At 38.0% G+C, this 24,426-nt stretch overlaps 1 protein-coding gene across 11 annotated transcripts in view; it reads right to left on the bottom strand.

The window, feature by feature from the left end:
* MYOM1 (myomesin 1) overlaps window positions 1–24,426 on the bottom strand; it is a 112,566-nt gene that overhangs the window by 24,728 nt on the left and 63,412 nt on the right. For 9 of the 11 annotated variants that reach the window (XM_026122831.2, XM_026122832.2, XM_064507248.1 and 6 more), the window contains 13 exons: window positions 23,834–23,995; window positions 20,276–20,417; window positions 17,404–17,603; window positions 15,848–15,904; window positions 15,347–15,471; window positions 13,695–13,878; window positions 12,443–12,617; window positions 9,936–10,057; window positions 8,676–9,002; window positions 6,891–7,087; window positions 5,564–5,690; window positions 4,603–4,787; window positions 3,482–3,596 (listed from right to left, as the gene is read on the bottom strand). In XM_026122831.2, the coding sequence (XP_025978616.2) occupies window positions 3,482–3,596; window positions 4,603–4,787; window positions 5,564–5,690; window positions 6,891–7,087; window positions 8,676–9,002; window positions 9,936–10,057; window positions 12,443–12,617; window positions 13,695–13,878; window positions 15,347–15,471; window positions 15,848–15,904; window positions 17,404–17,603; window positions 20,276–20,417; window positions 23,834–23,995 (2,118 nt within the window). The remainder of the gene's footprint in view (window positions 1–3,481; window positions 3,597–4,602; window positions 4,788–5,563; window positions 5,691–6,890; window positions 7,088–8,675; window positions 9,003–9,935; window positions 10,058–12,442; window positions 12,618–13,694; window positions 13,879–15,346; window positions 15,472–15,847; window positions 15,905–17,403; window positions 17,604–20,275; window positions 20,418–23,833; window positions 23,996–24,426) is intronic. The other 2 variants (XM_026122835.2, XM_026122836.2) reach the window with 2 other exon arrangements.

The following is a 24,426-nucleotide window of genomic DNA, read 5'->3' as shown; positions in this document are numbered from 1 at the left end:
TGATCTGACCCCCAGGACAGATCATATGCCTATGCAAAGCCCTTCTGAGGTGACTGATGCAGGATCAGAATCTAATTTTGCTTTGTACCAAAGCACACAAGGACTAAGGGCAGACCTGAGAAGTCATGGGGAAGAATCCCAGTCTGCTCCCCGGATTTCTCCTCTTTTCTGTGAAATCCCCACAGACCAAAGTGATTTGTGTAAAGACAAAGCTACAGCTAAAAACTAGCCTTAATTGGAGTTTGGTTTTTGGAGGGGGGGAGAGGGGAAGTATTTCATTTAATTTTTAAAGATAACTGTAGAAATTACATACAGTTTTCAAAGAAGAGAAAATGGATACAAAGTATTTCATCACTATATTTACACATTTCACTAGGTATACAAAAGTACCTATTAAAGCAAATATTTTCATTCAGGATATTATTTACCTATGCTCTTTGGTTAGAGAGCTCAGTCTTCTGCTGATTTTACACACTTGACAAAAGTAACATTCCAGCAACATTCCATCAGGAATTCTCTAAAGAGACCTGACAATATTTTGTCTTCATCCAAGATCTTGATAATGGCAACATTCATTGGGGAACACCCCTCCAAAAGATTTGTGGTAATGAGAAAAAATGGTATGATTGTTCTTGAGATTTGAGTGGTTTGAGTGAGAAAGGTGAAATCCTGCCCAAGAGAATGCTTTCTGAAATATTTCTTAATAAGCCTTTTGTCCTTTCTTAACACTTCTAAGAAGCTTATTTTGGTGGGTACTGTATCTGCAGATCTGAGCTCAAAATATGGGTCAACCAGATTTGAACAAGTTCAGATCATTTTCAATTTCCCTGAGATTTCACTGGGTCCAACCTTGGCTTTCTTTCTGTCAGTCAGGTAGTACTCCTCTGAACCAGAATCTACTAAACAAAAGAGCCATAGCCCTGAAATGCACCTCCGTCTCTAACGGTGAGGCCTGCAGACTGACTGTTCTGCTCAGGTTCACATTGCCATGTGGGGCATGCACTCTTTTGGAGTGAATGCTGTAGGAATTTTTTGTTTGTGATGATCATCTTCGCAAGAGTTTACATTCATATTTTGCTGGAACTGTAGTTACATGAAAAATCCTCTATTTAGTACACTTGAAGCTTGCTATCATACTAGTTTTTATCATGTCTGACAGACAAATATTGACCCTCAAAGGAAATGGAATAATAAAGCCAGAAGTTTAGTATCACTATGAATTTGAGTTTCATTTTATTAGTGGTTGTTGCTGCTGTATGTAAGCTGTTTTCAAGAACAGGATTGCAAGTCTTGTCTTGCTCCGCTTGCAAGTGGTAGAAATGGCACTAGTGACTCAGCAGGTTGTAGATCTTGAATTAGGGCTACTGTATTTTTGAAAAAAAAAAAGGAAGATGCAATGGCTGTGAGAGATGAAACCTGGGGAGGGAGGGGAGATGATCTGAGGGACTAGCAATGCTGTGTGCCCTGTTATTCTGGTTATAGCTGCCAATATGGTGGGAGTTACCCCATGGTGCTCCCCCACGGTAACTCTTCTGGTCTGGTGCCATAGATCAGAGCACTACAGAGTTCACAGACTCCTGATTTTGCTGTTATTCCTCCCAAGTTCTCATGGCCTCAGTTTCCTAAGCCACCAGTCCTTGGGGCACGTAGGTCCACCCCCATTCTGCCTGACTCTCTGACTCTTTTCAGGCATCCAAAATATTCTTTTCATCTGAGAGCTAGCCACAGTTAATATCTCTCTCTCCTGATCCAAGCCCTTCTTGCCCATGCCCTTAGCCTCTCTTGTCCCAATATCACAATCTTACCCCCTTTAACTTACCGTCTACTCCTTCCAGTCTTTTCCCACCTTTCCAGCCTCACTAACAGTCACCCCAACCTCCTCGCTCCAGGTTTTCCAATTCTTTTACACACCCAGCTTGACACCTTCTTTTTCAGGCTTTCATGAATTACAGCCTCACTGAGACCTAATTCAAGGCTTTTTAGGATTTTTGCCATCCCAGGCATAAGGACCAGGTGTTTATGAGAGCTGGAAAAGTCCTGCTGTGGGAATGGGAGAGGTAAAGATGGACCTGGGATGCAGAACCAGTAAAAGGATCTTGGAAAAAGGCTCCTGGGGCAGCCAGGGTAGGAATGGCAACAGATTCTCCCCAGAAGCATCTGCTCCCCCCACCACAGTTGATACCATCCCAGATAAACTCCGAGCATTTCCCTGAGCAGAAGCAGCCTGCCTGCCAGGGCTCAGGTGCAGGCAGAGTAGGCAGCGGACTGCCCAGGTAGTCACCTCCTTCACCTGTGCCAGCCCTATGTGTCCCTGCACTGCCACTCATGCTCCCCACTGCCGGCTGTCCCAGGCCCCGAGCTGCCCTGCCTGCCACCGCCTGCCTTGCCAGGCCCCTCTTCCTTCCTCCTCTTTCAGAGGTCTTAGAAACTTCCTCAGGCAGGATCAATTATGACAGTCTATGGGCAGCAAAAAAGAACCTGTCTGGGGAGAAGAGGGTTTATGGTGGTTCTAGGCTGGGTTATAGTCCTCTGTCTTTTTACTTCATACTAAGTTTACACTAGATTTATTAAAGATATCTTGGAGTTCATTTTTCTATGTTGCAAGCCCCTATGTTTCTAACTTGATCTATACATGAGTAGACCACAGTTTTAAAATTGCTTTATTCTAGAGCTTGAGGGGTTTTTTTAGTTTTATGTCTACAGTTCCAGCTCTTATTAATAGGCAAAAAGCTGTAACTATCTATCCACAGAAGAGGGCAAAGAAAGGAAGGCACTCAGAGACTTATGCCCATGGTTGTGTTTTCTGTTAGGGAATTGTTTCTGGTGACAAAAGGCTGGTGACTCTGATCCAGCTCACCTATGGTACCTATACAAAGTTCAGGGATTTTCTGAAGTTCCAGGTCCAACTATATGGAGATTCTTCACTTACGTTACAGGCACAGTCTGGAGCCAGACTTCAAGGATGTCTACAGCAAACCGTTGCACTTGAATTCCTGCTGAAGATGCTCTCCACACTTACTTCATTACATTGTTTAAAAGCTTTAATTTAAATGTCAAAGGAAAAAAAGAACATTTTATTTTACCCTTTCCTGAGGCATATTACATGAGTTAAAGAAGAGAGATGGATACAGCATAAACAACTGACCTAACATAGGAAGGGCAAAACCTATATTTGTAGAGTTTTTTGGTTGCACTGACCTTGGTAGGTCCTATATTTATGCATGTATTCATAGATATATACACATCTTACAACTTTATTGTATTTTTACATTCTTGAACACATATTTATGATAAGAAAATCAGATCTGACCTTAATATCTGAAAAGAAAGTAAGATGTGACCCTCAACTCTTTTCCTGTGTAGTAAAACAAGCCTGACTTGAGAGGGGTCAGATTCTTTGCATGTAGTCTGTATACAAACGCACTGCACAAACAGGAGCCTGTTTAAATAAGATGTAAAAGAGAAAGGATTTCTAACAAACCTGGTCGTGTTTCAGCTACAACAGGATCAGTGACATCTGATGGTTTCCCAACACCAGCCTGGTTTGTTGCCCGCACACGGAACACATAACTCACACCTTCTTTAAGGCCACCTATCTGGAGGAAGCAAACATAAGAGCATGATTTGCTACAAGACACTGATATTAATTTCACACTTCTTACAGTACCAGTTAGGATGCTTGACAATTATATTTTCTTTCTCTTTTGTTTTCCTCCTTTTCCAGTTGACAAATATTTCTTCCTCGTGTTTTTTTTCAACTCCAGAGTGACGTGATTAATCTGTTTGGTTTGTTCCTTCCTTGTATACATAGTTAACATTTAGACAGTGTCATAACTGTCACTCATTTCTTTGAAAAGGAACATTATCATTGGAACAGGATGTTTTTAATTTATGTTTGCTGACCTCTGAAACAGTATAGCCTTTTACTGCACGTCAATTCTGGTGTTTAAAAATAAAATTCTTGGGGTAAAAGTGCTAGCCACACCAATTATAAACAGGACATTCTTTGTTTAATTGTAATGACTTTAAATACTTGCAAGTATCCCTTTAAAAATGTATGAAAGGATCACACCTTAAAGTGAATATCTTTCAAATGATCTGAAAAGCATAAAAACAGCAAACCTACTTCAAATGTATCTCTTGAACTGAGATACAGCTGATCCTTTGTTGAGAAGTCATCCCAAAAAATGATGTATCATAATAGTGCAAAAAACCTGTGTTTAACTTGCAGTGAAAGGTGAGTAGAGGGTACTTTATGTTAGAAAGAATCATCTGCCACATTATCACAACATCTTTTCTTTGTACTGTGATGCCTATCTTTCATTTTGGTCTAGAAAAAGCTAGGGATGTCTCCTATGTTATAAGAACAATATTTGGTTTTAGTATTGCTTGCTTTTATTTTTAGGTTTGTTATGCTAGATTCTCTTCCAAGTTACAGTCTTGTCTGACTGTACTAGCATTACATGGGTGTGTTCTAGGCACAACATAGCTTACTAAGTGTTTAGTTATATGGAAATATGATGAAAATGTAATGGTATATCTAAGACTGACTTCCTCAAGGTTATATTGTTATACCTGTATTTGAATCTTAAACTATTGTACCTTCAGGAATCTCTTTTGAAGTGGCTTCTCATTGACACTTCTCCAATGTTCCTCCGTTGCTTCTGTTTCCTTTACATCAACATAATAACCAGCTACAGGACTACGACCAGTGTAAACTGGTGCCTTCCACAATAAAACCAAAGAATCTTTCCTAATTTCTGTGCATGCGAGATCATGGGGTGGCCCTGAAAGGCAAGAATAAAAGTTAGAGTTGCTGTTACTAAATAAAGCCCAAAGGGGCTAACGCATAAGACTTCAAAAACCCAAACCAAACACCACATTGTATATTCAGAGCTGATATAACAGGTGCAGTTCTATTGTATCAGATCTAGACCAGATATAAATACAACCCATAATTATTAAAAAGACTAGCCCAACAAACAATCCCATTTTTTGAGATTTGGTATCTTGATCAAATATTCATGAACAAACAAAAATGACAAATAATCTCCAAAGTCAGAGAGAGAAGTTAATTATTAAGCTAATATGCTGCTTCAAGGCCTGTTCTAAAGTCCACTGAAGTCAATGGAGGTTGTTTTCATTAATTTCGATGAGTGTTAAAAGGCCAGTGATCTGGCCTTGCGGTGATATGTTTAGATAAGGGTTACAGGGCCTCATTCTTCCCTTCTGTGTACCTTAGACAAGCATTTGTTTCTGCAATTTAAACTGGGAAGCACAGTGGCAGACACAGTACAGAAATTAAGCAGGAAAGATAAAGAAAACACAAGCTGTTTGTAAAATGTTACCAGTTAAATGGGGATTGTTTGGTTTACGTATTTGGTATTTATGATATTTGGTATACATCTGTATAAATGTACTAAATCACAGCAACAGAGATTCAAGCCTGGGTAGGAACTTCAGCACCCACTGATTCCTGCAAATTGAGGGCATTGAGAACTTAGGGTTTTGGCCACAGAGCACCCTGTGGCTGTGAGTAATCACTTCGCTCTCAGAATCCTACCTGGTACAGCAATGGTCCATTCTTCACATTTGAAGGATTTACTGGGTAGGGAGGGTGTCCCAACCCCAGCCAGGTTAGCAGCAGCAACTTGGAACTGGTACACCATGTTTTCCTTCAGATTTTGAATCTGTGCAATCAAACAAATGATAGTTATTAACTTTGGATTAAAGCTTCAGCAGGAAGCCACAATGCCAATTATTCAAAATATGAGCATGCTTTTAAATGCCTGAAAAAATGAAATGTTTATTAAAATCTTATATAAATTGATAACTATCTTGGCTTCCCCTCTAATCAGTGGTAGAGCATACATGAATTTTCTTAGCATGCTGAAATTGTAAAACACTTTTCTTACTGATAGACACTTTGGTAGTCAGGGAGGAAGCAGAGTATTGCTAAACAACAATTATATGAATGTCTCATGATCCAGAGCAAGCTGGCTTAAGGCAAGAGTTGTCCTTGCAGCAGGGTGAAAAACTTAGCACAGTCCTTGCACTGCTTTTATATAGCAGCTCCACTAGGTTATAGCTAGCACTGTACCTCTAAATTGGGTCACGAACAAATTAGAGGACACAGCTGGCACAGACCTGGTTACAGCACCAGTGAGCACTGCAGCTAAGTCCACCAAGCCCAGTGGCAATGCCATTAGTTGTGAGGGATTTACTTATGAAAATTCAGGCTGTGACTAGAGGAAAGAATTTACAGATGATGGTTGGTTATCTAAACAAATAGATAAGTTCACAAATAATGTACTACAGAAGCTTCAATGAGTTTAAGAAATAAATCAGCAGAAAATATAGAGATGTGTGGATGATAAATGTGTTTACCAGGAGGATCTATGTATTACAGAGGGACAGCAAAGGGCCAGACATTGCATTAAACCTATACACAACTCCTCTGCATCCTCTAAATATGAACAGGTACTTTTCATCACTTTGAGAAATAAACACTAACAACAAAGCAAGTAGAACAATAGTATTTCACTGCACTACAGAATTTGTGTAGCACCAGAAGCTGCAGTTTGCCTAACGTATTAACCAAAAGGCTTCTGAGGTCTCAAATAATAGTGTAATAATGTCTATCACTTATAGCAAAGATTCTTAAAAAATTACAAGAATGACAAATATCTTCAGTGTGATTCTTAATATACTTATGATATTTGCATGTGAGAAGACACAGCAGAAATATTTGCTGTGGATATAAAACTCTCTGAATGGTAATCTGTAAACTGATTTATAATTCATCCTAATCTGTCTTTGAGATCTGTTTTGGAAATACTGTTTGCATAATTCTAGTATACTCAAAGCAATAACAAAGGTTAACTTCTTACCCTGTATGCCCTCTCACTAACGGGCTTAATGTTGGCCTCCATCCATTTCCCAGGAACACCACCAATTACTTCACGATAGTTCACATAGTAGCCAGTAATTTCACTTCCACCAATGACTTTAGGTTGTTTCCATCCCAAAACCATTGAGTCACGAACACTCTCAAGTACCGTTATGTCATAAGGTGGAGATGGAGCAGCTGTTTCAACAAGAATAACACATAAATAGGAAGCAGCATTTTATTAGTAAGACAGGCATTCGATCATCGTATCCAGGTAGCCCCATCCTGCATTTCATAATCAGGAAAATGTCTCAATGTGGTCAAGGAAAATTTTGCTGGAATAAGAAATGCAGGATAGAAGCTTCCATAAACCAAATGGGAAAAACCAAACTACACTGAATTTAATTTTCAAGATCATTTGTCTTTTGAGAAGCAAGCTGATACATAGTGAAAAAATGTGTTGCAATTGCAGTGCTCATGTAAGTGATCAGGTTTTATTTAAAATTGTGAAAAATGAGGAACTAAAATTAACATTATAAGAAAAGAAAAAAACCAGTGATGCAATGATTTGTTTTCTTTTGCTGAAAGCAAACTCTCTTTCACACATACGATATCTGTTTTAGTTCCTTTTTCTATAGACCCACATTCTTCCCTTCCCAGAATGAAGGTTATCTGCTCATTCTTTTTTTATTTTTTTAATTTATACACTGTGCAAACATTATCATTGCACCCTTCATATAATCTTACCTTAATGGAAGGCAGCATGATCACAGCCACTGTAGACTGATCAGATATGGAATATGCCTGTTACTGGAACTTACTTTAAAAAAAAGATTGCAGTATAATCCTCCTTTTTATTATGTTTTAACAATACAGAAATCATGAACCTCATCCCAAGAACTACACCCATTTTCTTCTAATGCCACTTCTATATCCAGTGCGGAAATATTTGCACATACCCAATATGTCATATGCCAGTTAAGAGCCCTACTTATGACCCTGAAGTCCTGTTTTTGATGGAAAGCCTACATGTTTCCTTTTGTCTTTATTGTTTTGTCTTTGTATCAGCTGGCCCAAGGTGCCTCTAGTTTGTTTACTGTTCAGTGTTTTGCTCAAGCTTTTTGAGTCTCACTTCAGAAGCCTGGGGAGGAATTTAGTTCACTGGCCAGGTACCAGGACTTAAATGAAACTCAAGCTCTGTATTTCTTAGGCTTGATGGGTGTTAAGGTGTTGACAACATAAAACATTTTTTTGCATGTGCCTTCAACTTGATAGGTCTTCCACATTACATATTACTGTGAAGTCAGAGATACAACACAATATTTACTAGCACTGCAACTTAGAAGATAAGCTGTAGCCTAGGCACAAATCAACAAAGGATCTTCTTGTATCTTACAACAGAAATTTTCATGCTTACCACCATAATCAGATTTTGTTACCTTCATATATACATAATGCAGAGAATAGGTACCCAAGAACAAATTACTGAAGTGATGTAGAAATCATACATTATTTTGGATACATTAATATGTAATCAAACAAGCTATTAAATTAGTAAATGGATGTGTATGTTTCACTGTCAATAGCCACTAGGTATGTGAAATGGTCTGTGATACCATTACATGCATAATGATCTTAATGGAGAGCTGAGCATGTAATTAACAGCTCTGATGGAAAATGCATTATCAGAGAAAATGTTCACTTGTGAGATGGATGAGCAGAAGTTAAATACGTCTGAAGTAAATGTACCAAAGCAGTGAAACCTATTTATTTTAGTAACTCTCACCTATATCTTTCTTCTCTTTCACCTTTTCCAGTGTCAAAGGATCCCCGGGTTGAGACTTACTTGCCTGCTTAGCAGCAACTTTTTGTGGTGCAGATGTGGTAGCATCCTTAACCATTTCTCTCATGTAATTGTCTCCTGTGTTCCCCAGTTTATCAGAGCTACTGGGTAGTGTGTCTCTATTAAATTTAGCATTGCATTTTAGCAAAGCATCTGTGTCAAAGATAGGCTGGGAGGACTCATGCATGCCTTCCCAACTGGTAGTGCGGTCTGTTAGTCCACCAGCTTTACCACTCAGTTCAGGACACACACCATGAAGCAATCCTCCCCCTATAATTGCCAGAAAACAGCAAAGACATGTTGAATTAGAAGGCATTGCTTTTTCTTCATTTGCTCAACAGAATGAAGAAATGCACACAATGAACAATACAGGCAAAATATAACAAATCACATTTCTTAGAGACAGAATGCTAAGCTTGGATTCACAAACATTTGAAATGCATAGAATACCTCTCAACCTCCTCACAAGTAATGCTCTTTTAATACTGTCTATTTTTCAGAGCAGAAGAAATATGGAAAGTTAATAGTAATCTTCACTTGGTACATTTATTTTAACATTAGATCTTCCAGGCTGTATTTATGATCCTTTTAAAATGATATCACAAAATTGCCTGCGGGCCACATCTTTCTGCTCTAAGGTTGTGAGGTATGCGAGTTTGATACAAATGAGAGTGAGAGTGCTGCAGACATACAATTTGTTCTAGTCCAGTGATCTCATTAATCTCTTATGGATTAGTTTAGGCAGTGGCAAACAGAAATAACTCATCAACAAAGAGAGAACACACAGAATTATAAAAGGCTTACAAAAAAACATTGCAGCATTTATTATTAGGTTGACGTATAGAAACAGAGCTCTTCGGAATTGCTGTTATATAGGATGGTGCGTATTAGAGACGATAAATACCACATTATGGAATTAGAATGGCATTCCATTTTCCAGGATAACTGTGAAGGGAACTTGGCAGTGCTCTCTTACAGTGGTTCACAAGAAACACCTGAAGAAGACTGGATGGTGACGGTGAACAGGCTACAAAAGTGCAGTGACTGAAAGTATGGCTGTGAGGCATTACATATGATCCATGGGTAAATCATTATTTGTGGACAGCATTGTAAAACCAAACAATTAGTTACAAATAGTTGCTAAAAACATCTTTACTGTAAAAAAACATTCAACACTGAATGGAGCAATGGGAAATAGCTTACCAATGGCTGCTTGCACTTCTATAGGCTCTGATTCCTGTGAAAATTCACTGAGTCCAGCTGCATTAACAGCTCTGACTCTGAAAACGTACTTCTCACCAGTGATGAGCCCATGGCAAACGAATCTAAAAAAAAAAAAAACAGTAAAAGAATACTTAGAAAGTATTGTGAAGAAAATAAAAATCTTAAGGGAAAAAAAAAGCCCTTTTCCCATAAAATTTATTCTGGTTTCTGAATATTGAAGGTAAAACATGACATGAGCACTCAGATGATGGTAAGAAAATGCAGGATGTACCTAAGCACTTCATTTGCACAAAGAAGATAATGCCTAAAACCATGTCTCCTTAGACATACCCTTTCTCACTTGTACCCATCCTCAACTAAGACTACAGGAGTTCACGTGTTCCTAGAGGGTCTATCTTCTGCTCAGTGCTGGAATGCGAATCCATACTTCCTAATGGAAACAATGCAAAAATCTGCAGAGATAAGATATATATATAAAATGCATATAATGTAATAATATAATGTGTATATATATTTATACATATATATATATATGTATATATAAAAGATATATTTGCTTGTGGGATACCTTCATGACATAAGTAAAAGATACCTGGTTAGCACAAGTTTGTATAATTAACTTTCAATCATAAATGAAAAATTACAGTGTTCACAAAAATTACAGTGCATTGTAAAACAGCAAAAAAAAGTGTCATTATTAACTTCACTTTCTTGCTTATAGAGATGACACAATTTGACACAAGTCAAATTCTTCTATCAGAATAGTTTTTCTGTGGGATTACTTTATGATTACACAAAAAAAATGATAAATTTTCTCCAGTGCCCACACTGAGAACACAAAATTTCCTAAGACAGAAAACAGTTCTTTGGAAAAAATTCATTTTGGAAATTTCAACATTTCATTTCAAAACAACATTTAATTTTCAATATGCAGTTTAATTTTCAATATGCATTTTGAATGTATTTTATTTTGTATTACTCTTACTTTTCCCTATTGCATAATGTCACACTCTGCACTACCAGTGCTGACATCATGCAATGATGTACAAAGCAAAAATAAAATGGAAAACATAAAATATATTTCAAAAACAAAATTTCTTTTGGAAAAAAATTAAAATCCTGAATGAAATTTTCAGAGCAGAATTTTCATTGGCCATGCTACCAGACTTTTCCAAAGCACTTGCTTTTTGCTGGATGTGTACAGAAAACAAATTTCAAAACATCAAAATTTACTTCATAATGCAAACAATGAGCTACAGCTAATGCTTTGATTGATTCAACCAGAAAAGCCAATGGTTAACAGACAGCTTGTGCCTGCCTGTATCATACATCATATCCCATAGATAAAAAATGTGGTAATAAGAACCTAAGCAGTGTAATTACATAACAATATATAACAATTCAGAACAATGTGTTTTTTTCTAGGGTAATTAAAGATTATGTTTCCAGATCTTGAAATAACCATAGAGCACTAAACTCTACCAACATTTTATTTTACCACAGTATAAATCAGGGAAGTATATGTGAAAGTATATAATGGCAAACACAGCACCTGCAATTATATGCACAAAAGAAGACTTAAATGGAATTGTCATGGGTGTGTTCAAGAGAGTGGAGTTTTTTAGGTGTTCTTGATACTTTCAGCATTTAAAATGCAGTTCTAAACCACAGAGTTGGTCCAACAACATTTAGCAGAGATGTATTTGTTGTAATAAGAGCTATCATGGATAGCAATTACAAATAACCATAATCAGTCATAACAAACAAGGGCTGCTTCTGGATTGACATCAGTACATTTGGGTTCAAGTTCTGCAATTATTCCTTTAGACTCTGAATCTGAAATCCTTACTCAAAGAAAACTCTCATTTGTCCACATCTGATTTAGCTTGCAAAGGTTTAAATCTGGATTCATTTTTCTGAGTAGAGAATAAATTTCATGTCAGTATAGTAAGAAAAGTGAGCTCCATATGCAATATTTAAGAATGTTCATTAATATCATTATAATTGCAAGTGAAGGCACAATTAGCAAGTAATATTGTTAGAATGATATAGTCCAAATTTCCTCCTGACATTCTGAATATACAGTTCCAAAAGTGTTTACAATAGTCTTCCAAATGAAAGACTTTGCTTCCAAACATTATGCAGTTTAGTTTTACACATTGTAAGCTCATTCATTCCTCACTGTACTGCTTTTCATCAAACTGATAGGCTGTACAATAGCTAGAAGTAGTGAACTGTTTCTCTTTTCTTTCCCGCCAATGTCCACGTTTTCTGATTATAAATTCCTTTTGGACAAGAATCACATTTTGAAATATGTCTTCGTAGCATCTTAGGAAATTCACCTTGTAAGAGCGACTCCAGCCTTTTGCCTACCACAGAGCAATTACTACTACTAGTACTACTTCTACTACTAACGTCTGGAAAGCACATAAACTGGTAAATCATAAAACCTGTGATCATAATTTCCATTCTTTTAAATCCATCACCTTGTGCCTTTCACTGGATTGTTGTTGCATGGTTCCCAGCGACCAGATCCAACCACACTTGACTCAATGTAGTACCCAACCAGCTCCTTGGCATCTGGGGGCTCTGTCCAAGTGACAACAACTGAGGTATCTGTATTCCTAGTTGGCATAATACGGCCAGGAGCTTTGGGAATATCTGGGGAGGGAAACAGAAATAAATTAATGACCAACCGGTCAAAATTTACAAATAAAAATATAAGGTTGATGTTCTATTTTTGGTTATATTACCACAACACTCTTTTAACTCCGCTGATCTCATGCCTCCTGATTTATACAAAATTCAACTCTTAAGTTTATAAACTCTTTGCTGGTTATATCTATATCACCAAGTAATCTGGCACAATAGGGTGGGATCAGTAGATTCAAGCTTTTTTTGGCATTGAGGTTCCTTGCATCTCCACTGCATATGTTCAGGGCATTGCGTTGTTGAGGATATTTCCTTCAGATTAGATTTAGTCTGTTCCCCTGCATTGAATGTTTCCACTAGAGATGTGATTTGGAGCTTCCTAAAGGGAAGAAGTGTTAGGTGCACATTGAAAGATTTTGTACAGCCCACAGAATGAGTCAGAACCTAGTGTTCTCTTTAAGTACTGAAATGAATCTAAAGTGTTTTTTGAGAAGAGCACTGCTTTACTCTCCTCCTAATTCATGCATATCAAACTGTTCTGAGAACTGAACCAATATGAAGTAATCCAGGCATTTGGTTCAAATCTGTGTTACTGTTTCAAACCAAATTGCTAAAGTAAACACAGCTACTGGTGCTTTCCTTTGGTGAACATATTGGATTTTCTTCCAATAGAAATACTCTCTACATCCATATAAATATTAAATTCTTCACTTTTGTTTAATTTGGCAAACAAGGAAGATTAAACTCTGAGATGTCTGGGGCTTACTTTCAGTACAGACTCTAAGTAAAACAAAACATTTTTGTACTTCCTTGAGTTTTCATTTTCTTTCACTATTTGCTGCCTTTGCAGTTCTTGGCATCATTATCTGCAGCTTAATTTCCTTAGTTTGCATCTGTCATCTAACTATACATTAAAGGTTCAACAATCCAAACTAATGTTATCTTAAATAAAAGGAATAAATCATCAACTACTGTTCATACTTGAATTAGTTATTGGACAGCTGTACATCTTAAGAGAGAACAATTACATCACAAACCGAAAAGATACCATGGAGGTTAATTTAACACATATGACCACAAACTTACCAAGTTTGTCATCCACCACAGTGGCTTCAGTTGCTTCTGAAGGCTCACCAATTCCAGCTGAATTGCAACAGCGAACCCGGAAGCAGTAGGATTTGCCTTCAGCCAAATCAAAAACTGCAAAGCGAGGAGACTTGACAGGGATCTCTGTGTTCACTCTTTGCCAGTTCTCTGTGCCAGCAACACACTGCAATCAAACCCAGAAACCGCCCTTGCAACAAAACTCTTTGGAAGACAGAGCGAAGCTGAGGATCTAACCTGACAGGGCTTTCTACCTGGACTGCCAAACGCATGTCTGCTATGGAGAACAGGCAGTCACATTCCTTTTTTTGTCTGCTCCACACAATGTGTGGATTTCAAAGCTTATGATTCTGCCAGGTGATTGTCTACTCCAGAAAACATACATATCAAGCTTACTGTTTTTGACATATCAAAGCTAAACCTTTTTCCACACCTAGAATGTGCTGTTATTCTTACTACAGTTCTGAATTGTACCCTAGGACCACTTTCAAAAGAAGTTCTGCAGACACTCAACATCTTCTAAAGAACACAGCTCTAACATCACCGCATTGCTTCTAGATGCTCTCATGCCACTCCTAAGAATCTTTTTGGGGTGGCTTCCAAAATTAGTAAGGATCTGACCTTCATTTTCCAGGAAAAAAAAAAGGAAGTGCATTTAATTTATGAATTGTTTTTATTCCTGTGGCTAGAGGTTCTGCATATGATGGTCACTTATGCTATTAAGATGAGTGATAAATTTTTGTGCATTTTATGTTAAAGATAATTTCAAATAATGGGTCCTTGTTTCAAAGGAAGTTCAATTTCTCATGAAGACATCTGAATGTGTGATAGCAGTGCTGAGTATGCAACAGGTTATTAAAAAGCTTTCTTATATGAAAACTCAAAATTCATATATTCATCCTCTCTAAGTGTGTTGCTAAGTGAAACTCATTTATTTAGACCAGATTTCACAAGACATGAAAAACATGTAACATTAAGATATTTATGTCTCCCAGGATGACAGCTCTAGATGGATATAGAAAAGTTTGATACGAAAGCTTGCAGGAGCCATGAGATGCTAGTAAAAAGGGTGGTAGTGAAGAATGTTCTAGACTAGCAGCCATATGAAGAAGGCTCAGAAAAGCAGGACCCTCAAATTAAAACTGATTCTGTTCTAGAAAAGAAATTTTCTGTCGGCTTTGCTGAGCTGGCGAAGTAAATGGAGTAGAGAATAAATATGAAAAGGCAGCTGAAGGAGTTGATGCCAAGAAACTCTCTGGAAGAATGCCTCTGTACAAAATGTTAGTCTGTCCCACAAGACAAGCTTCATTTATTCAAATGATGTATATATAAATGTGACTTTGTCCTGTGCTTTCTCATCATAGAGTTTGTCAGCCTATCTACCCTATGGCAGGTCTACAACACAATTCAAGAAAGGATATTAGTGTGAGACACATTCTGCATGCACTTTCATATTTCCATTCTTTCTTTTCTTCCTAGTTTATCGTAATCTAAAGTAACGGTCATCTTATGTAACAACAGTTACATAAAGTAACTCCTCTGGTTATGAACTTTTGCTTAAGAAAGACTGGAAGAGATGGCAAAGCAAATGTGAAAGACTGCCATTACATGATTATGATTTTCTGTGATTTTACCTTTTCCACAAAGTACATGATACCCTCATGGCCCCGCTGTCCAGGTGGTTTCCAGCTAAGCACAACATAGTTCTTGGTGGCTTCAATAACTTGGAGGTCTGTAGGGGGACCAGGAACAACACCCTCTGAAAAGGAAAAGGGTTTGGGTTTTAATTCCTTCATATTTATGTCAGAATTAGTCCTATAATTTCACTGTAATTAATGTATAGAACAACTATTCATATGCCTTAGCATCTGTTTTTTTTCTATATAATTGCAGAGTTAGAAGTCATCTCAATACTATGTTTAAATGTTCTTGTTTTAACTGTAAGCATGTTTTTTTACTTCATCCTGAATAGTGAAACAGCACTTTGACAACTAAGTTTGGAGTTGTTAAAGGTCGAGCGACTCTAACAACAAACTTTGGGTGTATGCCAAAGCCCACTGAATTCACTGGGAGTTTTCCTAGTTTTTTCACATCAGCTTCACGTCAGATTTTTGCAGGCAAAATGCTGTGTTTACCTGCAGGTTCTTCCTCAGTGACAATAATCTGTCCAGTCCAGGGAGCCGAAGGGTGACCTGAAACAGATGTCAGAGATATCACAGAAGTGAGAGACATCAGGAATGGTTCAAGTAACTAGAAAACTGACTCTTTCATGGTTCAAAACTAACACATGAGCTCCATTTTTGGTCTCTGCTGTGACTGTTGCTCATGTAGAAATCCCCAGGCTAGTTTTAGGGTGACTAGGTTGCAGAACATTGAGAACAGTTCAGCAATCAATATAGCTAGAAAAATTTGACCCACTTAGATATATATTCCTTGCTGAAATGTCACTGAAATCACTTAGGTCACAGACACAAGTATTCAGCTTACTCAATTCATGCTTTTTAGAAAATCAACTTAAACTTTCTTTTCTGTACTCTATTAATGTTTAACAGCTCACTCACTAGAAGAACTGCCAAGTTCCTGCAGGCTGGTCTTTGCCTCTGTTTTGTCTCAGTTTTCTTCACATTACCAATTTTCAAAGCACGGGTCACAGTTACAAACAGAAATTACTCAGCATGACTCAACATATCATATTGACTTGATATGATTCGGGTGGCTCTCTCAGAGTGCCTTATGTAAATAGGATGTAAAATCTCAGAATTATCACAGTTCTATACTGAGCTGTGAACTCAGGTCAGGGCACTTTCAGAGATAAATTTTGCAACTGCTGTCCTCCTCCTCCACATGCTTGCACCTTACATTGGCTGATCTGTTTTATAAATGCTAACAGAGAGGGAGAAGGTGGGGAGAAAAGCAGATCATGAGGGAGAAGATATATGAATGGGAATAGGCCGCCAAGATGAGGCTTCCTCTTCCGAGACAGCTTCCACATTCCCCACTAAATCAAAAAGCCCTGTGGCTTTGCATGCAGTTTAAGCAAAGGATCTCTTCACATCTGACCATTTTAAATTGTCAAACTGCAGAACTAAGTAGAAATAATTAGATTTTAGACATGTTTTTGGCATATGGGTAGACAGGGATTTTGAAGCAACCTTTTAGTTAAAATTCTCACAAAAGCCTGGGACATTGCCAGGTCACAGGAAAAAAAGTCCTTGGCTTACAAAATGCTAACTTTAAAGTAGAGAGCTTGGGATCAATTCTCTGTTGGGCTACCCTAACATTTTATAGAGTTTATAGCAAGACTTGGATTGTCACATGAGGACAGAATCAGCCACCCTTGTCTGTGGCACAGAGAGAGACTATTCACAGAATCTGCTCAGCTGTTTTGTTATTTGAACAAAAGCAACTCTCTTCAGGCAATTTAACTCCCCTGTGCCTTTCCCTGTCTTCCTGCAAGCGCGGAGCGCAGCACTGTAGTCAGCAAAAGCCATTTGGGCAGTAGAGCGCTTTGTGCAAAGAGCACTGAGATGATTTCTTCTTGGCAAACCTATCTCCAAAGATTATTTTGTTTTGGTATTGCTCCCTCTAGTGGGATTTTGAAGGCTTATAAGTAAACAGTCATACATTTTTCCATCAGTTATGATTTCTCAGACCTTTCAGGCAACATGTAAAAAAAAAAAAAATCCCTTACTTCTAAGCCTGGCTCTGTCAGCAGGATCCAGTGCAGCCACGGGCTCTGACACCCGGGACGGTAGGCTAACGCCAGCTTTGTTCACAGCTCGGACTCGGAAAATATAGGAGCGGCCTTCAATCAGGCCAGTGACAGGAAAACGAGCAAACTTCACTGGAGTCTCATTGCACTGGGTCCAGTGGGTGGTGCCAACCTCACATCTGAAAAACACAAACAGCAAGAGTAGTACTGGGAAGGGAAAAATGCAAACTCAGGGTACCGCCCCTTAGAGTTTCACCATCTGTTCACATTCATTGATTTGATCATACCAGTTTCTGCGGCAGCGTTATATACTAGTGACATCAAAGCAGCTGTATGAAGGGGTCAGGGCTGAAGTACCATCTGGGAATGCACTAAATCCCTTGCAGCTGAGCTCCTTCTTGCCTGAACAGAGGAAGAAACCTAAAGCTATTCATGAGCAGAACTCATTTCACTGTTTAAACCCTTCAAAGTATGCTCCAGGATCTTTAGGGAGCCTCAGTTTTAGCACGCTTCAAGGGACATGAAATACATGTAGCCTTTGCACTCTCCAGAAGCCAACTGGATCATCTTACTTGCACAGCACTCAGTAGGCTGCTTTGCTGTACATTCAGCAAAACAATAGGCTTCATGCAGCATGGAAAACTCTGTCGTGAGCTCAGTGGCCAACCCGGCACCTAGATGGCTGCAAATATGGTTAAAGTCGGGTACTCAGCCAGATCCCACTTCAAATGCCACTTGGGCTGCCTAGAGAGACTGAGGTGTGGCCACAAACACTGCAGAAATAGGGGTGGTAGGTGTCCCACTGCTGATAAAGACTCAGACATGGCAAGAGGCTGTTATTGGACTGGAGGAAGAGAAAACCAGCAGCAGGGACAGCAGAGACTTCTACTTGGAGAAGCAGAAGGAGCCGCTGTAGGTGGCTTCTCAGTGCCTAGGAACTTGGTCAACAGGAATATGAAGCAGCAGCTCAGGAAAGACTTTCATTGCTTCTGAGATATTTATTGAAATGAATGCTGCAGTGTCTACCTAAACTTCTTAGTACATCTTAGCCTTCACTTCCTGAGAAATGTTATTGTCTCACTCAGGGTGGGTTTGCGGTTCAGATACCTGGCTTGGGGCTAAGGATGCCTGAGTTTTGGTTCTAGCTTTAGCAGACTGTATGCATCACTTTGAGCAACTCAGTCACACTCCTAGGCAGTTAAATGCTAACCTAGCTGAAAACTTGAGTGCTTAAATATCTTTGGTAGTATTTGATCCTTTGTATGTTCTTTAATGGATTTCTTCTTTGCAATGTTCTCTGAGGAAGGTAAGTGCTATCAAGACCATCTCAGTAACTGATGCACAGATGGAATTTGAGATTTGTCAAAGGTCATGTGGGAAAATCTGTAATAGCCCAGAGATACTGTATCTGTAATAGCTAGTATCAGACAACATCTTCTTGATTCTTACACTAGAAAGCGTACTGGTCTTGGTAGGTGGATCTAAAGGTGTACTGCAGCTCAAACAATGCAAAAGTTGTGTTCAGTATTGTAGAAACAAAGAAAGAGATGGGCCTTGCCCCAAAGAGCCCACAAGACAAGCTGTTGTTGCTGCAGGGGTAGAGAGTATGACAAATAAATATTCTGAGGAGGAAAGTAACCTAGGTCATGCAGAGAAATACACACCACATGCCAGATTTGTATCAGTGTATTAACAAGACAGAAAATGGGCATTTGATGCTGGGCAGTTTATACCAAATGACAGCAACAGACCTATGCTTTTGTAACATGCTGGAGAACAGTAATGAAGCTTTGAATTTAGGGGCAAAGGTAGACTAAAGAATGAACACAGCAGAACAAGCAGAATGCCATTTGTCTTGCATTTACTTTCAGTGCTAACATCCCTCAACAGCTAGTTTTAAAATGAGATATTATATTTTAGAGTCTAGTTCTATCATCTGTTTAGGATTTTCTTAACAGATGTTAAAGAGCCATAGCACAGACCTAGCGCAGCTTTGGCACAACAGCAACTGACACTCTAGAATTATCAAACCAGGGAAATTATATTTGAATTGAATGTATGATGTTAAATTTGTTTCACAAAGCAATTCCATCATTATATATGTGTATATATATATATTTATATGTATATAAATATATATATATTATATATATCTTTTACAAGCAACTGAATAGGCCCACAGGAACTCCATATTACTAACGATGTATTTTTTTTTACTGAAATTGAAACAAATATTACCAGCTCTAGAAACTTCGTTGTGAGTCTCAAGATACCGACTGAATTTCTTAAATCCCCAGCTTCTGGAGTCCTGCCATTGTGTGACACTTTCAGTTTTCATATTTATAAAAATTATTTCCAATTCTTATTGTGGCAGAGAAAAACATGTAAATAAGATTTGAATGAAGCTTGTGAACCTAAGAGCTCAAAAAACAACAGTATATAAAAAGATTTCAACTCCCTTTGAGATAATATTTTGCTTTCTGATACATGGTAACCATTTGGGAAGATGAGAGGTAGCACTGGTACAGAAAGAGCCACAGGCTGCCTGATGAAGGAGTGGATTCTGTACCTAACACTGCAAAGTCCCAAGGCATCTCAAGCCTCAAAGAAATCAGTGAGAGCTGAGCTATGCAGCATCTCACAGAACCATTTTTACATAGTCAAATGAAACAGTGAAGCAAGGAAAGTTAGATCAGGCCCAGACAGAATCTGAAAAAAATAAAAAGATTTCTTCTCTGACAATAAGAACAAAAATAATGACTATTTTATCTCATGTTTTTAAATGTGTCTTTAGGTTTTGGATTTACAATGCTCAGCAATATAAATTTTCAAGTTTGGCATGCTCACTGACCTATCAATGAAATATCCAAGGATGGGGTTTCCTCCATCAACAGCTGGCTGCTTCCAGGAAACAATGACATAATCTTTGTTGGCATCTAAGCACTGCACATCCAGCGGTGCGCCAGGGGCACCTGGGATTTCAGCATCAGCATCTATCAGGATGGAGACATGCATTTCCAAATGTGAACCACAGTTCTTTCACAACTACTCTTTAAGGACCAAACTCTGTTCCTATTGAGCCAAAAAAATTCAGGCTTCAGAAAGTGTTTGTTTTTATATCATCAACGTTTTTCTAGGTTTTGTTTTTCTCTTCTCAACATTTACAAATGCTTAATATGTTACAGCATATTGGAAATGTAATTGATCTAGGCATTTAAAATAAAATCAGAAACATGCATTTTGATTAGGTAGCTGCCAGAGATATAGCTGAAGCACAAATGTGGCAGACTACATATTCACCTGCTATTCTAGTTAGGAGAAGAGGCTGACATTTTGCCTTGTAGCCAGGCAATAGCTCAGTCAAAATTATTTGATCATTGGATATACAACACTGCAGTCTTCAAAGAAATGCATTTCACTTTTGTGATCTAACTGCTATATACTTCCATGTAAATACTGATTGATGAAATATTGCTAAAACTCAGACCCCTCACCATATGTCATCTGACCACAGAGAGAGTCAAAACCACTTCCACTCAATTTTTTTTTTAAACAAGGGCATCCTCTGAAATGACCAACTTCCTTAAACTACTGTTTGCTGGATACTCAGCAACAGAACAAAGATACCTTCTGAAGAAAATACTAATCTAAACAAGTGATCTGAATCTAAACTGAGATGAATTGATAGATGGAGTCCACAGTGAATCTGAATTTTTACTCAAGCTAGAATTTGATTGCTATTAGAAAATTCAAAATAGTGTTTTATTCAAAAAATGAATTAAATGGGTATTCCTTATCTTCCGTATCTGCACAATCCATTATTGTTTGGTTTTGGTTAGATATGAACTGAAAAGATATCAAAACCTTTTGAAATTGAATTATATTAAACACACATTATTATTTTAGAATATAAACTACATAACGATAAACATATTTTTCCTTTCAAACATTTACTGCAAATCTGGGACTCCTGGTATCAAAGGGTCTTGACTCCAGCATCTGCTCTGGACAAATCTTATCTAAAACTTTAAAAAACAGAGCAATAGTGCCTGGCACAGGGGTATGAATGATATTGTTTACACAGTCAGACTCTGATTTGTGCGATGAGGTGGTATTCTTGTAGGGAAAAATAGCCCTTGTAAGAAGATTATATGAAAGGCTTTCAAAGAAAAGAGTGTGTTTCCCTACAGATGAACATCAATTTGCACAAACCTGTAGCATTCTCCAAGCCCTGTTGTGAGCTACTTCAAAAAAAGGTCTGTATTAGACAAGAGACACATACTTGGAGGAAAATGATGTTTTGCTAGTAAACATTATTCTTACACTTCATATAAAACCCAGACCTTTTAAAATGTTTGATGTTTCTGGGTATTGCAGCATTTTCTGTTATAATATACAGTAATTCCTACTTTTTATGCTCTTGGCTTTCAGAAGAAATGCCTTACAAGCTTATTTAACATGCTTAATTAAATAAAAAAGTGGTCTTCAGAAAAATCACTTTACTCTCTTACAGGCATGGTAGCATTACATGGAGCTTTTGAAGCCATGCTAAAGTTACTGAGTCCTGATTCTAACTACTGCTAACCAGGTATATTTTTAAAAACTATAATCCACAAAGTAAGCAGGCTATTTAACATAAAATAATAAAATACACCATATCTTCAATGATCTCTATACAGAAGGCTTTAATTGCCCATATTTACCACTTGACAGAACATGAGACACCACAGTTTCTTTCCAAGACAGACTGGGAAATAACTGACAATCAACACTGATCACTGGCTTCAGAGGGGCTAGAATTTCATCCCTGACTGCTTGCTGACAAATGCTGACTTGTAGCCATGGCAGAAAAGTAACAAATCTCTCTGCAAGTCTGTCCAAAGGCCTAATGTTATGAGCCTGATTAGTGTGCTGCACCCCACTCACTTCAATCAATACACAAAGATTCCTACATGCCACAGAAGGACAACTACTTTTATTTAAATACTGTAGCTAGCTAACTGTTTACAGCAACTGTGTGTACATATCAAGAAAAGCAGTGAAGAATATATTAACCCACTGAGGCTGCAGGGAGCACATAGCAAAAGAGTGAGAATATAATTAGTCTAATTTGAATTTGGCAAATGCACCAAATGGAAGATACTCTTGTGAAAGGGACAATGGGTTCACAGTCAGTTCATATCTACATCACCAGAAGATGCAACAGGAACAAAACCAATAATTTATTTATCAGCAGCACAATTTAAAACAAAGCAAAACAGACAAGTCCTATTTTTTCTCTTTGCTACATAGTCACCAAGGCACATTTCCATGGACTCTTTCTTCAACTGATAAAAGCATCTGTTTCAGTCATGTTTTCTGAGCAGGCTGTTATCTACATCTCACTGTTCTGCTGGACTTGGCAAAGCAATGCCATTCTGGGCACGTTCTAAGAGCCAAGAATATTTAGTGTCTTTTGAACTAACATTACATGCTTCAGCTGCTTTTAGCAGGTGGGACAGATATAGAATCAATACATAACCTGATATCCAAGCCTCTTCTTAAAGATATATTCTCTCTAATAGAAGTTTGAGGAAGTGTTTCACGGTACAAGCAAATAAAAACAGGGAAATAACATTTCAGTCCTACACTTAAATTACTGCATCAGCCTTGCTGCTTTACTTCACCGTATCTCAGAATCACAGAACAATTTTCAGATTGGAAGGCACCTCTGGAGATCATCTAGTCCAGCCCCCCTGCTCAAAGCAGGATCAATTTGAGCAGGTTATTCAGGACTATGTCCAGCTGGGTTTTGAATATCTCCACAAAGATGGAGACTCCACAGCTTCTCTGGGTGTCCACCAGGACCCCTGTGTCATTTTCTGCTATGCTGCTTTCCATCCTGTTGACCGCAGCCTGTACTGGTGCATGCAGCTATTCCTCCCATCATGCAGGACTTTCCATTTCCCTTCTATTGTACTTTTCCTGTATTGTGCATATGAGAAAGTCACTCAAATAGTGCACAAAATCTTGATCAAAGCGGCAGGGCTTAGCTAGCAATAGGATGGTTAGAAAAATACATTTTAAAGTTATTAGGCAGATTTTTTCTCTTTATGATTCACGCTTAGTATTGCTCACACGCTAAAATTGTGAAAGAGATGTGACGTTAAATTGATACCCTAAATTTCCTCCTCAGAATGTCAATATGATTTAGAGGTCTTCCAACATATGTCTCCCAAGCTTCAGGTATGCATACAAATGCAAAGATAACAACTGGAAGTTACAATGCTAGAAAATAACTATTATTAGAAAATAATTATTCTCTTTTTATTGGATGAAAAAAGCCTTTATAATAACTGAGACTGATTTTGCCTGCAGGTTTTCCTCATTTCTCTAGTGAGTTTGTTTGGTTCATAAAACAGTATCCTACCTAGAACAAAGACATAAGCACTGTACTCTTCATAGTAGTCTCCCATCACCACACGTAGAGTGTAAAGACCTTCATCTTCCTTGTTTGCATGAGTCAGTGTTAATGAAGCTCGCTCCCCGCTCCAATGCATCTGGACCCATTTGGATGGTGTAATAAGAACACCTAGAAGTTAGAGAATTTTATGATGAGAACTAGCTGAATCTACTAAGGAATAGATTAGAAATACAGTGAATAGACTGGAATAGATTGGAAATACAGAAGAGTCCATGCAACTTTCTATTTTCAAAGACAATCATAAATTATACTTAATCCTGCTGTCATGCCGATTTTGTCTTCATTTGCAAAGTCTAACTTCAGAAAGCAACAGTTTTTTATCAACTGTTGCACAATAGCTTTGTGCAATTACTTAAAAATTTCTTAGCATATGAATAAATAGTAAAAGTTATACAGGCTATATAATTACTGCCACATCAATGTCGGAGCTGACCAAAATGCTTTTAATTCTAAAATTTGTAAAAGAAAAAAAGAAGGCTGGAAGACATTTTCACAATCCTCCCTCCCTCCATTTTCTAATTATGGAGCTCATTATTTTC

The sequence above is a fragment of the Dromaius novaehollandiae genome, chromosome 2 (genome assembly GCF_036370855.1).
Source record: "Dromaius novaehollandiae isolate bDroNov1 chromosome 2, bDroNov1.hap1, whole genome shotgun sequence".
Taxonomy (NCBI): domain Eukaryota; kingdom Metazoa; phylum Chordata; class Aves; order Casuariiformes; family Dromaiidae; genus Dromaius; species Dromaius novaehollandiae.
This window is presented reverse-complemented; position numbering and strand designations above follow the sequence as displayed.